This window comes from Castor canadensis, chromosome 13 (assembly GCF_047511655.1).
Source record: "Castor canadensis chromosome 13, mCasCan1.hap1v2, whole genome shotgun sequence".
In the NCBI taxonomy this organism is placed as follows: Eukaryota; Metazoa; Chordata; class Mammalia; order Rodentia; family Castoridae; genus Castor; species Castor canadensis.
The window spans coordinates 56,823,367-56,840,349 of NC_133398.1; the positions used below are offsets into that span (position 1 = coordinate 56,823,367).

The following is a 16,983-nucleotide window of genomic DNA, read 5'->3' on the forward strand; positions in this document are numbered from 1 at the left end:
CAGGTAAAAAGGTCTCCTCTCAAACTATCAAAGGTGAGTACTGTAAGATGTTCACATTTGACATGGTGGAACTGAAGTTCACAGGCATGGTGTTGTATTGTTTTCTCTGTGAGGTGGAACCTAGTTTTGAGTGTTCTTGACTGATTTCAGGTAACAGGCCTGCAATCAAGAGAGTTCACGCTGAACCATGCTAACACATGTGGAGGAAGCCAGCTTCAAACTAATAAGGATGCACGTATCTTTTCTTAGTTATGTATTAACAAACCTTTCCAGTGTCTCACTTGTACTGGATGGAAGTCTTGTGTATTTTACCAGCTGCTTGATACTACAGAGTAGCTGAGCATCCAGGGAAAAAAGCAGAATGTAAGAGAATTACAGGTCTCTTGTTGGAGAGGAAGAGAGAGAGAGAGAGAGGACATCCTTCCAGCCTTCTAAGGGTTATAGCGGGCAGTCACATGTAGGATATTCTGTGACCATCCCATAATCTGTATGGGATTCTTCCTGCTGCAAATCATGTTATCCACTGCCAGTCAGGCTTCCTTTGGATAAGATATCAACATTTCAAGATATGTTTAGGACATACTTTTGACCTCAGAATAGCAAGGATAAACATGAAGACATTTTCATCTATTAATATCACTTGAACATTCACTTGAGTAAAGGAAGAGAAGTGGAAAAGAGATGTGAAGAACTCTAAATATTCATAGCTTGAAAAAAATGTCTGCCTAAATATTTCCCCTTTAATCAAAACCTTGGAGACCTTTTTATTTAAGGAGATTCCATTGTCACTCTCTTTGTAGGGCTAAGCGTTACTTTCTAAGTCTGCCTTTTCATATATTGTTTTATTAAGGTCAGAGTTGAGCCCTGTACCTAACAGAAAATCACTTCTGGTTCATTACTTGTTCCTACTGTGGCTTAATTTTGCTCCCAGTGCAAATGACCTTGAGAATATTCAGCACTAGATGCTGCTGCTGCCTCTGGAATATGCTCCAATCCTAATTGTAAACATTATTTCTTTTCCATTTGGCTACAGAAGTATATTCCATGAGCTAATTCCAAGTAGAACTAGGTGTGATAGAGATGGATAGAGAGGCTTAGATAGATGGTAACACCAATTGTTATCTCTAGACAATCTATTTACCACACTTGAAATTATAGACTGTATCTGAAACACATCAAAATACTAAGGAAGAGGGTCTCACAATGGGAATATTCATGCTGTGATAGGAACCAAATGTCTCACTACAGTTTTCTGTGAGAATTTCTCAATTTAACAGCTTCAGCTGTTTTGAAGAGTTCAAGAGCCTTAAATGGGTATCAAAAAATGTTAGAGTACAACAATGGCTTTAGGTATTACCAAGTGTTTCGTAGCTGTAACTTCTACCCACCTTCTATCAACATTCCTTGACTCTGAAAGGGTATATCAGTCAGGAAAAAAAGGACAGACCTGGTATATTAGTCAGACTATTGTCTCTATGACCAGTTTACCCAAGAGAGCAATTCAAGATAGGAAGCTAATAAAGCTCACTGTTTTAGAGCTTTTAGTCCATCATGGTGGGGAGGGAATGGCAGCAGGGCAACTTATATCATGGTGGCCAGGAACCAGAGCAGAGAAGTTCACAGGAAGGGACCAGGGCAAGATAGAGCCCCCAAGGACACACATCTCAGTGACCTACTTCCTTCAACTAAGCCCCACCTTCTACAGTTCTACCACTTCCAAATAATCTATTCAAATTTTAAACCCATCAATGGATTAAACCATTCATTAGTTTAGAGCTTTCCTGATCTAATTATCTCTAGAGATGACATCACAGATGCACATGCTTTACTAATTTCCTAGGCATTTCCAAATCCAATCAAGTTGACAATTAAGTTAACCATCACACTGGGATAGCTCATACTGGAACCCAAGGATCTAAACAGAATGGGTAGGTGATATAAATAAGCCTAGCAGCAGACAGGGACTATAGGGGCTGGGGTCACAAGCAAAATGAAAATTCTTAGAGTTTTGAGGGGCAGCAGATAGGACCCTGTTCCTAGAAGACTGAAGTCCTTGATAAAGCAGGAAACCAAGGCTACTCTGATATATATGGGTACCTTATTAAAACTGATGTTGGTTTCCTGTTCAGTCAATGTATTTTAAAGATGTCTAACACTTATATCCAAGTGAGTCTGGGGGAGAAAGGAGAAGCAAAATTCCCACCAGTAGTTCCCAGTGACAAGTTGCCTAAGCTATTGTCTTATATAGCCCAGACCCCAAGCAGGCATACCCTACTGATCAAGACAAAGGCCCTGCTATTCACTGGTTGGTTTCTTCTTAGAAGGCAATATGGAGAGGACCTATTGTTACCTAGGCCAACCTCTGAGGGCTGTCCTGTCTTCACCCCAGGGTAGCCTCTGACTTCTTATCACATATGGCCCCCTCTGAAAGTAATGAAATTAACTATGAATTTTGTTTGTTGGTTATTTGTAGTGCTGAGGATCAAACCCAGGCTTTACTCCTGCTAGGCAAGCACATTCCCACTAAGTTACAGGCCCAGGCCCCAGGATGTGTTTTTAGGATATTTTAAGGGTTTTGATGGTTTGGCCTGCTCTGAGGTCCTGGGAGCAAAAAGGGCTCTAAAGTGACTAGAATTAGGTTAAAAACCAAATATCCTTTTATCCAACAAGGATTGAGTTGGAATTGAACTCCAAGTTATCTTCATTGTAGACTTTTTGTGATTCTTAAGGCAAAAATATAGTTACTAGGAAGAGAATATGAAGCAGAAACAACAAAACCACTGATCTGATTTGCTGATTTAGGAAATTCTTGACTGCTAAGGAACACTTCCAAACACTGATCACCTTAGTCTGCTGTGCTCATTTTTTATAAAGTGGATTCAAGTCCTGAATGTTCAGAGTATTTCTAGAAATAAATATGACGTCTCAAGTTGACTTACATCATCTAAAGTGGACATATGATTTGTATCTTCTAAAATTTGCTCTATGATAGAGGAGACCATTAAAATGTGGAGTTACATCAACTGTTTACCAAATATTAGAGGTTTGTGTTATAGAAAAATTTATACAGAGTGAAAACTTTGTTTCTCAAACTGCCCGGTGATTGCTCCTATTTTTATTCTGATAATTTCAGCAGAAACAAGATTCCCAAGTAAAGTCTGGGTTTTGGGAAATTTGTGCTTCGTTTTTAACAGGAGCTGGTTCAGCTCTCCCCAGGGATTTATTTATTATGAGTCTTTTAAATTAAGCATAGCCAAGTATACAAGGGTGCATGTTCATGTACACACACACACACACACACACACCCCCACACCCCGAGCCTAAACATTGTTCTTTAACAGAGCTTTTAGCTTAATCTGAGAGCGAGGTTTATGTGACCCATTCCTGAGGAGATGACTGTATTAACAGCACCCTGCTGTGTAATGAGCAGTTTCATGTGATTTGCACAGAAAATGTTTTGTTTAACATCTGTTCAATTACTGTTTTCATTTCATTACTGAAGTTTGTCTTAGAACCAACAGGTTCATTTTCCTATTGGATATTCAGAAAGGGGTTGCAGTGGGTGCACTCCAGTACCTTCTGTTTAGATAACCCCCTGGATGTAGTCAATTAGACAAGGTCTCCAGGATGTGCTGTCCTCATGTGTTAGAACAAGACTTCGTCACACAGCACTTCACACACCTGGGCCGAAGCAAGAAGTTTCCTGCTGGAAAAGCACCTTAGTTTAGTGTTGAGATTACTTTTTTGAATAGGAAATATAGTGTAAGAAAATATCTGTAGTTTGAACCAGTTTACTGTCATTAAAGTGAGTAATGAGTTAGGAATGTGTGACAATTTAATTATAAATTGTAATTGAAAAGCAGTTGAAGTGGAAAAAACCAGAGCTAGACAGTAATTAGAAAAGGATTTAGCTCTCCTTTGTTTTAGTTAGTAAATTTATGGACAATTATGGTTGTCGCCTTTTATAAAAGGAAAACATATTACGAAACATAAAACAGATGTTTCTTTTAACAGAGCAGATTGTCTCTTTATTACCATGACTATTTGTCAGTGATATGGGGAAGGGCTTCCTTTTATCTCCTTCCTGGTTACCAATTAAAAAGGAGAACCAGTAATATCTGTGAGACAAGAAAATCATTCGTAAAAGTGACAATGTCTTCTCAGGGTGGATTATGTTGTCTGAAAATGTTTAAGGCTGTAAAATGTACAGCATGAACACCATGAACTCCATAGTGAGGAAACACCTCAGGCCTATCTTCTCAGAACTCTAAGGCAGATTGGGCAGAAGGAAGGTCATCATATGAGTGGAAGGGAAGACTTTTCTTTGAACGCCTAAGATTCCCAAATAAAACAGCAATTTCCTTAATAAGTGTGAGTGAGGTGACACAGTTAATTATAACTTTATTGAGATTCTATGTCTCATCAGTCACTTGTGCTACTATTTAAGCCATTTTTACAGGTGTGTGAGAAACAACTGTGGGCCATATTTGGATTTGGTCAATCAGTCTCAATAGTGTCCACAGTTGGTGGCTGACACGATAGTGTCCTTGAATGTAAAAATGTTCTTTGAAAAAGAAATAAAAGAAGAGCATAAATACCCAGAACAAACGCAGTGTGTTTGCGGGTGGGTTAATGCTAGCCTTTTCCTGCAGACACACAGAAAAACTTTTCCAACTCAATTGCTATAAACCCCTGAAGGGGGTAAATAAAAATTCAATAAATGGAAGCATAGTTAAAAAGCACTATTGTCTGTAAAGCGATAATTGTTTAGAGAAGTAATATCTCTTAAATTATTTTCTTTATGTGCTTGGATTCTCATAACTTAGATATGGACAAAAACAAGGCCCAGCTGGATGGCGAGTGGGCATAGACATAGGGTAGAGGTGGTTGTTAAAGCATACATTCACACACACACATCATTACCAGACCATAGTTTTTCCAGGCGGTACTCTAATGCTGGAAAAATGAAACTGTACCAGTTTTCTCATAAGTATTTTTCCATTTCTTAATGTGGACTAGGTCTTTGACTGCCATTTCCTCCCCAATGAAGTAAGGTATACTCACAACGGCTGCCCGATTCTTGATGAAGACACTGTGAAGCTTAGGCTTTATAGGTAAGTGGCATAGGAGCATTGCTTGGTTTTTTTTGCCAGTTAATTATTCTGTGCACTTTGTGGTGCTGGGGTTTGAACTGAGGGCCTTGTGCTTGCTAGGCAGACGCTCTACTATTTGAACCATGCCCCTAACCCCCTTTGGTGTTCTTATATTGGTATCTTTGGCATTCCAACCCATGACTTATGAGAGAAAACTATAAAATACAAATTACATATCTGTAATGACAATCAAGTAGAAAACATACTCCAAAATTGGATGAAATTCTTCCTTTTGATTACTAGGTACTTAGTTATAAGTGCAATGTCTTCCATTTTAAAATTAGGTAATGCAAATGTGTTTAAAATCAATTAGAAAGCTAAATATAGAGTGACCATATGACCCACCAATTCCATTCCTAGGTGTGTACACAAGAGAAATAAAAAAAAGCTTGCACATGAATGTTCATCACAGTATTATTTGTAACAGTCAAGGGTTGAACCAATCTGTTGAATGGTGTATACATGCAATGGAATAGTATTCAGTCACAAACAGAAATGAAGTCCTGATTTATGCTGTGAACATAAATGAATCTTGAAAGAAGCCAGACATGAAAGAACAAATATTGTATGACTCCATTTATATTACATATTCAGAATAAGCAAATCCATAGAAACAGAAAATGGATTCATGGTTGCCAGAGGCTGAGGGAGGGACAATTGGAAAGTAACTATTAATGAGTGTGGGGTTTTTGGGGTGTGTGTGATAAAAATGTTCTGCAATTAGATAGTCTTGATGGTTATGTAACTTGTGACTATTCTAAAAACTACTGAGTTTTACATTTTTTAAAGGAGGAATTTCATGCTATATAAATTATATCTCAATAAAAATTTGTCTTAAGGCTATGGTTCTAGTATTGCTGATTTCATAGAAGCAACTGAGAACTCAGTGTAGGGGAGGGGACCTTTACATAGTTTTTACTTGGATTCTATTGCTCTTAAGAATATTTGTCTAAAATACATTGGTGTGGATTTCTCTTGTGCACTAGACTAATGAAAGAGACTTTGAAGAAGACACGGGAACAGTGACACATTCTATCAGCATTTATGACTACCTACTTTAGGCCAGGCTCTGTGCTGGGCCCAAGGCACACAAGGATGAAGCCATACATGCTTTTGGTGCTCGAAGTCAAATGCAAAAGATGGGCAGATAGTGAGGATGCAAAGTCACAAGAGCCCAGAGAGGCATGAACAGAGAGGCATGCTCAGAAAATGAAGTGACACTCCAGGGTTCCTTAGGAAGCTATGAAATCAACACACAGGGCTGTTGGATCTTTCCAAGACTTCAGAGTTTAAATGAAAACTGACCTCAAATACCTTGCCAGAGAGGGCAGGGAAAGCTGATGGATTCTGGCTGCTCCCACTCTTTCCTTGAGTTTCTAGGAGTTGGGAAGGCCAGAGAAGTACACACAAAGGGCACGGTTAGAGGAGCTGCCCTGCCCTTGTCTTGAGGATATTTAAAATACAGTATCAGAAGAGGTGAGGACAAAGGACCAAGGAACACATTCACTCCACTCTTTCCTCCTCTCCAGTCCCTTTGTGAGATATTTGACTTCTTTGTAATAGAGAAATGGGATTGACAATGCCTACTGTAGGTTTTTATGAGGATTGAAAACATACTGTTGTAAAGAGTTTAGCATAATTCCTGAGCCACAAAAAAGCCACATCAATTAAGAGCTTCATTAAGTGCTGGAGGTGTGGCTCAAGTGGTAGAGCACCTGCCTAGCAAGTGTGAGGGCCTGGGTTCAAACCTTAGTACCACCAAAGAGCTGTATTATCAGCAAAACTCATCATTTACTAATTTTCTCACGTTAAAAAGAAAAATAACCCATCTCTATTAGCCTTGAGAACCGTCACTAATGGAGTGGCAGGGAAGGAAGTTACAATTGCTGGTACAATTTACACACCACTGAGCTGAGTGCCCAATGTGCACCTAAATCATCATGCACTTAGTGGCATTGCTGGAGAAGAAAAAGGCCTCCGTACTGCTGACACCCCCACCCCTTCACTCCTGAGTTAAAACTCAATCCAAAAGTTATACTGACTTTATGCTCTTAAATTTCATACCATGCTGGAAGTGAGACTCTGAGGTCTCACCAGTCATTAGGTACCAGTGTGGATGAGTTAAGCAGGTGTGGAAAGAAAGATGGTTGGAGGGGAAGTGGAAGAAAAGGCATAGATACAAGGCAAAGAAAACAAGGGACAAGAGTAGAGAGGCCAGGAGTAGATCACGAAATGAAATCCAAACTCCTCCTGATGCACAGATTTTATGAATGCCAGCCTTTAAGCTTCAAGCTAAGTGCACAGGTGTCAGAAGAATGGGAGTGAGCATCAGTCAATATCACTTGACTTTTCTCTCCACAGATTTACTGAGACAGACACCTTCACAGAAACCTTTATCCTGCGGGTCCATCTCCTAGAACCAGACTGTAACATCATCCGTATGAGTAGTGATGCACTGGAGGTGTCTGAATTCTATGGCCTGTCCCAGGTCATTGAGAAGAACTTGCTCAGATTTGATTATGACAGGGTGACCAATCTGGAGTGTACCATCTGGCTGGATCCTGTGAGAACTCGGCTGCCAGCCCATGGCCAGATGGTTGTGGTGGAGACTGGGACAGAAGGACCTCGTGGAGATCAGCCACACAGTTTTTTTCCTGAGTCGCGTATGTATGCTATCTTTCAATACTTGGGTGTATGTTACTAAACCTGACCAAAATAGCCATAACTGGCCATCTTCCACTATGACAAAGAGTTCTACTTAACTAGGGTAATTTTTACTTGGTTGAAAAGGATAGCTTAGTGGTTAAGAGCGTGGACTTCGGAATCAGAAAGACCTGGATTGAAAGCTAGATCTGCTATTTATTTCCTGTATTATTTTAGTTGTTATTAACTAAATAGAAAAAGGTAATAGCTGCTTCACAGGGTTATATGAGGATGGGAGTAAGTGAGAGTACACATACAAATTTCTTACCGCAATGTGTCTGACCAATAGTGGGTACTCAGTAATTGTCAGCTATTATTAGTAATAACAATGACAGAAGTAGTAAGGGTGTTTATACTTTATTAGTGGATTATGATCTAGTTTCAAGTAAAGCTGGTAGATAGCAACCATGTTTAAAGCAGGAGTAGCTGATGGCTAATATTCCTTCTGTTACTCATTCAATCACCATATCTGGACACTCCCTATATACATAATAGTGTTCTAGGAACTAATCATAGCAGTACTAATACCTTGAATTTGTACAGAACATTACAGCTAAAGAGGCACTTGAACATAAATTATCTTCATAGCCATCTGGTTAAGAAGTAGAATATCTATTTTGTACATCATGGGAATGAGACTAAAACAGTAGCATATGATCATCATATATCCAAACAAGAGTGAAAAATACAGTTGGACAAAGAATATTAGAGAGAATTTTGCTTTTCAGTGACTCAAAGCAGCCTGGTTCCGGTGGTCACAGAATGTCTAGTAAAAAGACAAATTGGAAGTAGAAGGATACACAGGATTTAAATGCATCATTAGCACAATGAGAAGAGAATTTTAATAAGTAGAACAGTCTAGAAGAGATATGATGGAGCCGTGAACCTGATGCTATAAAGGAAGACTGAAGCTAGACTGAGAAGGCCTACAATGAGCTACTGGCTTATTTTTAAGAGAAGTTTAAGAGCCAGAAAACACTTTAGTATTTTTATTCCTAGTTTAGCTTTTAGTATGGGGGTGGGAGTGGGGAGAGGAGGCCTCATGAGACATCTGGTCAACCGTTCTTTTCATAAAGGAAATTATAAGTGTTTGGAATATTAGCAACCACTCATTGGAGTGATTGGAAGGTACATTTGCTTGTTCTTGGGGCAGTGAGAAGGGTAAGTAGGGTAATAGTTAACTTTTATTAATTATTATGTTCAAATGGCTACCTTAATGCAACGCTGTGCATTCTAGAACTGGGAACAGAACTGAAATGTCCTGGTGGAAGATGTGTCCTGGGATTGAGGAAAATAGGAAGTCTCAAAGTGAGCTGTGAGGAGTTCCTGCTGATGGGGCTTCGTTATCAACACACGCAACCCCCTTCACCCAACATTGATTATATCGCCATCCAACTGGACCTTGTGGATCGCAGGAGTAAAATTGTGTACAAGGTTTGTATCTGTGTGGTGGTGTTCGCTGCTGATTCACAGTAACAGAGCCAGTTCCATGGGGATGTCCAGGCTACCTCCCATTCTGGGTAGAGTTTGTGCTATTGAAAGTAGAACTGCCCTTGTCTTATTAGAATTGCAGGCTTGTTTGCTCTGCCAATAAGTGTTTAAAACAGTAGCTTCTGTGTATATTAGTATATAATTTCCCTGTCTGGCTTTTTTCTGGCTTTACTAAGGCAACTTGGGAAGGATTGGAATTGGATAGATATTAACCATCTTCCCTATATACCTTCGATATTCTTTATATGTGTGCTAGGGATTGAACCCAGGACCTTGCATATGCTAAGCACATGCTGTACACTGAGCTACACCCCCAACCCCCTCCAACATTCTTCACCTTGCCAATTGACCCTTTGTAACATGTTCTCTTTTATTTATTTACTTTTTTGAGGGACTGGGATTTGAACTCAGGGCTTGGTGCTTACAAAGCAGGCACTCTACCCCTTGAGCCACACCTCTAGTCCATAACACCTTCTCTTTGACGCTTCCTTTTTTCCTTCTTGACATCAGAGTATCCACTCTGCAAAGCCACAGGAAATTAAGAGGGAGGAGAACCTCAGTCCCACTTTCATGGCTGTGGCAAATTATATCATTTTCCTCCTTTCAGACTTCAGGACGGAGGAATGGCTCATAGAGCAGAAGGGTTTCCAGAGGCTTCCTTCATAGTCCAGTGTCTTTTAGTTTCTCTTACCTTTCCTTCTCATAATCTCTTCCCACTGAAATGATAACTAACATGGGATCAATTTATATGAAAGATTTAACATGACTCTCTACCTGTTCATGTACTCAATTTGTTTACTTGGGAAAGTGGAGCAAGAGTGCTGAGATAGCTCAGATTTTGTCTGATATGAAATGACCCAGGAGGACATTTGGAAAGACTTCCAACTTTACAATGAGCTTTTCCACTAGGAGTTCTCCTACGATGCCCAGTCAAATATCCAACATTATTCCACCAAGGAATTTGTAAGCCAAGGAATGATAAGGAAATTATAAAACAGGACCACAGAATTTTAGAATTGAGACCTGGAAATAAAACACTGAGGTAGTCTAATCTAATTGGTCAGATAAGTGAGTTGGAGTATTTATTTACTGTTGTGCTGGTTGGGGGTACACTGTGGCATTTACAAAAGTTCTTGCAGCATATCAAATATATCCTTCTTGAATTCACCCCCTCCATCATTCTCCTTTATCTCCCCCCTTCCTGCCATTTTTGGAGTAGTTTCAGCAGGTATCATTTTTCCATTTACATACTCGTGTACACAGTATTTGCACCATATTCACCCTTCCACACTCTTCCCCTCCCCACTGGTACCAACCCCCACCCACCCCCAGGACCTGTTCCGCCCTGGAGGAGATTTTTAAAGGACAGATTTCTGAGTCATATCAATATTTATGGGCTTGAACCCTGGGTCCAGATTGCCTGGGTTCAAATGTTTGCTTAGCTAACCATATGACTTTGGACTTTACGTCCATTTTCTTCCTACTACAATGAGCCTGAATGGTACCACCTTCTTAGAGTAATCAAAAGGACTCAGTGAGACAATACTTTTAAGCATTTTGCACAAAACCTGACTTGTATTCAGCATATGCTTATTTTGCTAGTTTAAACAGCCACCATAAGCCACATTTGGAAGTAATTGGTGCCAATTTAAGTGGTGGCTCAGAGGTATGACACACCTTGCCCAACTTTCATGGCTATTTTGTGGCAGGAGTAGGACCAATACTCTAGGTCTACTGGCTACTAGTAGATACTACCTGTTTTTACTCAAAAGTCCTTTCACTCTCAAAGGTTATCTCCATTAAAAAATTAGAGACATTTTCCCGCTGCCTTTTTCTTATTTTTTTTCTCAGCATATTGAGTTGGGTTTTTATTTGTTTTGAGGTCTATTTCATTATGAGGTTATTCCTTTAAATAACCTTCTTGCTTTATTGAGTATTAACCTATTCAGTAGTCAGTGTGGCATGTCATAAAACAGATTCATACATGAATATGAGAGTAATATGCTCACTACTGAGAACATTAAAAAATAGAAAGCAAAGTAAGAAAATATAACTACCTGTATTGCTGTAATTTTATATGCAGATACACACAGTGGAGGACACGCACACCAGACCTGGTTTTGTTTTATAGAATTGAATTTATATTCCATGTGAAGTTTTGTGTCTTGTTCTTTTATTATTATATGGTTGTATAGCTCATCCTCATTAAGTGACTAAGTGATCATTCACTCATAATTTTCCTACACTTGAAAGGTCTTTCTCTTTATATTTGCCTTTTTAATTCATCTGAAATAAATTTTATTGTGCAGTGAAATCTAAGGGATATTTTTTTCTCCTAATAGATAATAGTGCAATGATATTTGTTGAACTATAAACTTGACTTCCATTGGTCTTATATGACTCTTCTTTTGTATAGAAAGACTTAAGGAATACTAGTTCAAGGCTATCTGTCTTTCATTCTTATACTTACCATACTTATTCTTAGGCTTCTGTCCCATTATTCTAACTATGATAGCTCTGTGATACTCTTTAATATGTTACATTAGGTTTTCCCCAGCTCTCATCTTTAAAATTTTCTAGCTTTTCTTATTTTTACTTTCAGATAATTAATAATCACAATTCTTATTGTCATCATCATAATAAAAATTTGCTAGTTTTTTTTAAAGTCCCTAAGGATATTTTTGATCAGTATTGGATTAAAACTATGAATTAGTTGAGGAAGAGTTGGAGTATGAGAACATTTAGCATATCGAATCGTCTCACCGGAAATGAGGTGTTTTGCTTCATATAGGCAAATGTTATTTTATTTGTTTTTGTAAAGTTTATAGTTTCCTTCATGTAAGGTGAGCACACTCATTAAATTCAGTCCTGGGCAACTTCTTTTGTGAGACTGTTGTGAACAGAATCTTTTCCTCCCTTATCTTCTCCTTGGTTATTGGTGATAAATACAAAAGCTATTTTTTGGTACAATTTTCTTTTATCTGGCTTCTTTCCTGAATTCAATTATTTTAAGAAATTTAAAATTCTTTGGGCTTTCAAAGACCATAATTATATCTTTACTAATGATGATAATTTTGTCCTTTCTTTTTTCTATAATTATTGCTCTTCCTTCTGCTCTATTCCCCATGGGTTCGGCCAGCACAATATTAAATATAATGTTGCTTATAAGCATTTTTGTCTTGTGTAATTTATCCATTGCAACTGCACCTGTTGTCCTCTTTCATGCTTCTTGCCTTCCTTAGTTCATCTTCATTGGAAATTACTGTGGTCACTGTTTTTTTTCCCTTTACAAGATAAATCTGGATTATCCTTTTACTTTTACTTTTTCTACACAATTTTAAGTGTCTTTTCTGTGACACTTATCACTGGGCATTTTCAGAATTTCAGAATATTTTTCTGAAATAGGGAACTATAAACTAACTTCTGGTTTTATGCTTTCTTGCTAGTTAAAAAATTCTCTTTCCAGCATTGCAAGGCTAAGCTTTGATATCCAGCACCATACACACACACACACAAAAAAGTCTGACAAAATAGGTTATGCTTTCTTTGCCTTTATCTTTATGTATTTGAAAGTCCTTCATTTCACTTTGTGTTTTATCTAAATTAAAAAATTTCTTACTCTTTATTTGCCATATTTAAAATTAAAAAAATGAAATGGATATCTTGCAACTTCGGTTCTAGCATCTGGTTGTTATACCTTATTTCTTACATTGTCTATCTTTCAAGTAAGTGCTTTTGGCATTTGCATCAATTTTATTGACATGTTTTAAAGAACATATTTATTGAGATACAATTTTATACTTAATTGGTCTCGGTATTTAGCCCCAGCTCTTTAAAATCATGATTACCATTTCTTGAGTTTTCAAATTATGCATCTTCCAGTAGTTTTTTCCATTGGCTTTTGGAGAGCAGATACTCAAGTCCGTGGAGTTTCTCAGTGTATCACTCTGTTGTGTCTGTCACCTTGCAGTGGGGGGAGGAAGATTGACTCCTCTTGTTCTCTTTCACACCTCTCTCTCCCTTGCTGGCTGGTTTCTGAACTCTCAGATGGGTGCTCTCGGGGAGTGCTGGATTGAGAGCTCTTATTTGCTGAGGCCCTGATGGAATGTGATTTCATGCTCTCTGAATCTGGCAGATGTTTCAAGCGGCCTTGTTGTCTCCTGGCAATTTCAGGGTTTCTCTAGAGACCCCATCACAGGGCTTCTAACTCTCTGTCTTGGGAGGATGCATCTAGCCTGAGCAGTCACTCACAACCTCTCCTTTAGTCCTTAGGATGTTGGTTCTATCTTAAGCTTTATGCTGCTGTACTTTTGGCCTCTAAAGGATGCTTCCTAGAGGTCAGGTCCAGGATGTTCCTCCCCTCCCTCTTCCCTTCCTCTCCTTTTCTCTTTCTTCTCTGCTTTGTCTTCTTCCCTCCCTCTTTTCTTCCCTCCTTCCCTCCCTTCTTTCTTTCCTTTCTTCCTTTTTCCTTCTCTTAGGTTATTTTTTTCTTATAGGGTCTTATATTTTTGCCTGAGACTGGCTTCAGACTATGATTCTCTCCTACCTCCACCTCCACATTACAGGCATGTGCCACCACGCCCAGCCTTCTGACGTTTCTTTTATCTAAACTTCAGTTGAGACTAAGCCAAAAATTCTACTTTAACATTTTGTTCATACAGAAGACCAGTCTTAGTCCAATATCCAGAGATCAGCAGCAAGGGACTAATCTGATTTTGAAAAATAAGCCTGGTTCTCTCAACAATGGAACACATCAAATCCTGTAATAGCCAGCATCTACTACTCTGAAGATGCTTCCCTTCCATGACCTCATTTCCTATTTTTTTGGAAGGTCTCCTACTCACAGCCCTCCCATTTTGAGAGCATGTATTTCCAGTTTGACTTGTCACTTACAACCTGCTCACTCTACTGGATGACTGAGTAGACTCCTTCAGTTGCAAGACATTTTCCCTTCATCCTTCCCTACCTCCTTTAAGACTGCATGGCAGCAGGTGGATAGGGTGGCTGGAGGAGCATTGCTGTGCTTTGGCTGTTTCTCATAGTCTTCACTTAATACTTGGGAGTCTAGAATTTCCATTTATGGATGGGAAGAAAATAAGACTTAGGAGGAGGTACCTTGTCTGAGGTCACACAAATTACCAGTGCTAGTGATAGAATCATAAGTACAATTTTTTACAATACCAAAATAGGTGCTTCCTTCCTAACTTTAGCTGCATATCAGAGTCACCGAGGAACTCTAACAATACTGGTATTTCCTCCTTAGAAGAAGTAAAGGGGAAGCTGTGGAGGGGAGTTCCGTTTTCAGTATGTGTTAAAGCTCCCCCAGGTGGTTCTAATGTCCCCCAGGTAGTTTCTAGATCACAGCCAGATACATCCTCTTGGGTGTAGGCTCATTACATATGCCAGTAACCCTGTACATTTTAACTTCATATTAATTTTCCCTTTACATTTTTTTTTCCTTCAAAAGTCAGAGAGTGCATGGCTGCCTGTCTATATCAGAGCTGGTATTCCAAACCAGATTCCAAGGGCTGCGTTCATGGCCATGTTTATTCTGGAGGTGGATCAGTTCATCCTCACCTCGCTGACCACATCGGTTCTGGACTGTGAAGAGGATGAGACCCCCAAGCCCTTGCTGGTGTTCAACATAACTAAAGCCCCACTCCAAGGCTATGTCACTCACCTGCTGGATCACACCAGACCCGTGTCCTCATTCACCTGGAGAGACCTCAGCAACATGCAGATTGCCTACCAGCCACCAAACAGCAGCCACTCTGAGAGGAGGCATTACGAGGTAAAGGGAAAGAGGCAAAGCTTCCAGTCTGGCTGAGATTCACAGTTCCTTGAGAGTCATGACCCTTAACCCTTAGGTTCACTGCTCTGTCCATTGTCTCAGAAAAGAATGCAAACTGAGGAGCCAGGTAGGTGATGCAAACGACAAACTTGTGGTATGGTAAACCGAAGAAAGAGTGGGCACCTCAGCGAGCAGCTTCCACTCTGCTCAAACCGGTGGTTGCCACAGTCCTGGTGTACCCTGGGTCACTATAGCTCTCATTTGTCCAGAGAAGTTGGAAATCTATATTTTTTGTAAATTAAAAAAAAATTGAATATAGAAAACAATACATATTATGCCAGCTACAAAATATTTCTGAGGGTCTCATTTGGCCTTGGCCTCTTCAGTTTGAGAACTCTGGTGTCCCTCAGTAGTCTTCTTGCATTACATAAATGCTGGGGCTATAGACAAGTTTGTGCATGAATTTTTACTACTAATTTATTTTATTCTTTTTTGTTTGTGAGAACTTTTCATGGGGTACTTAATTAATTTTTTATTTTTGGTGGTACTGGGGTATGAACTCAGGGTCTCATGTTTGCTAGACAGGTACTTTAGTACTTGAGCCACACCCACTGCCCTTTTTTACTTTAGTTATTTTTCTGGGTAGGGTCTCATGTTTTTGCCTGGGGCAGGCCTCAGTCTGCAATCCTCTTACTTACAGCCTCCTCCAAATCTGGGATTATAATGGTGTTTCACCACGCCTGGTTTATTTGTTGCAATATGGTCTTGCTAACTTTTTGTGTGGGCTGGCCTTGAACAGCAGTCCACCGATAACTGCCTCCTAAGAAGCTGGGATTACAGACATGTTCCATTTTGCCCAGCCCTCAATTTTTATTATTCTAATTATTGGTGCATGTTAACTGTGCATAGTAATAGATTTCTGTGTGATATTTTCAAACATGCTTTGATTGTGTCCAACTTCACAAGTATCCTATCTTACCTGTCCTCTTCCCCTCTCCCCCAGGATCCTTGATTTCAATTAATAACACTGACTCAGCAAAGGATATTCCAGTCTCATCTGATAACTCATTTCACTATTGAACGCTTTCACTCAGGAAAGCCTTCTTGTGTCTGATCTAAATTCCTTCTCTGAGAGCTCAGCTTCATTCCTCTGTTTTGCATTCAGTAGGAATGCAGAACAGCTAGTGTGGTCTTGCACATAAGAACAGTTTACATCCTTAAAGACCTACCTGCAAGTCCCTTAAAAAGGATGGAAAATTCAAATGAGCAGATTGATAGGCTTCAGTTCAGGCTTATTAAGGAAAATGAGTGTCCCCACGGTTGCCAAGCTAACCACCATGTAGTTAAGGCGAAGCTTTTACCTCAAGGGCAATCAAAAGACGGCAGGTTATAAATGCTGTTCCTTTTCTTCTCTTCGTCATTGTACATGGCCGTTGTTTCTTCTCTCCTCCCCTCACCTCTCATTCCTTCCCTGTTGGAAGGAATTTCTCACTGTACATCCAGTGTTTTTGTGAGCCCAAGCACTCACAAACAAAGCCCTGCATTTTCTGGCATTGTATAGCAGACTCTTAAAGCAGGACCTGTCCAAATGTGTGATTCCATTATTGTTGTTGTTAGAAGGAAACACTCAGATTTCTCAGTGGGGCTTCTGAACTCTCAGGTACGAGGGCTGGAAGCCCTGGGCCTAGGACCCAACCTGAGGCTTAGTCACACCACACCTCCAAAAAGGACACCTCCTGCCCCCAACGAGTTAGATTTGTCGTTCATTACTTTGGTATCTTGAATCTGTTTCTTCTGTTTTTCAGTCTTTGAGCTGTATTGCTGTTTGATTCTTTCTCTTATCCT

At 39.5% G+C, this 16,983-nt stretch overlaps 1 protein-coding gene across 8 annotated transcripts in view; it reads left to right on the plus strand.

Moving 5' to 3' along the window:
- Positions 1-16,983, plus strand: part of Frem1 (FRAS1 related extracellular matrix 1) — a 148,170-nt gene that overhangs the window by 28,472 nt on the left and 102,715 nt on the right. For 7 of the 8 annotated variants that reach the window (XR_012440433.1, XM_074051823.1, XM_074051824.1 and 4 more), the window contains exons 3-6: positions 5,020-5,114; positions 7,515-7,816; positions 9,094-9,290; positions 14,815-15,138. Coding sequence is in view for 7 of the 8 variants with exons in the window: in XM_074051823.1 (XP_073907924.1) it covers positions 5,020-5,114; positions 7,515-7,816; positions 9,094-9,290; positions 14,815-15,138 (918 nt within the window). In the remaining variant the exon portion in view is untranslated. Of the gene's footprint in view, positions 1-5,019; positions 5,115-7,514; positions 7,817-9,093; positions 9,291-14,814; positions 15,139-16,983 lie in introns of those variants that run through there. The other variant, XM_074051826.1, reaches the window with a different exon arrangement.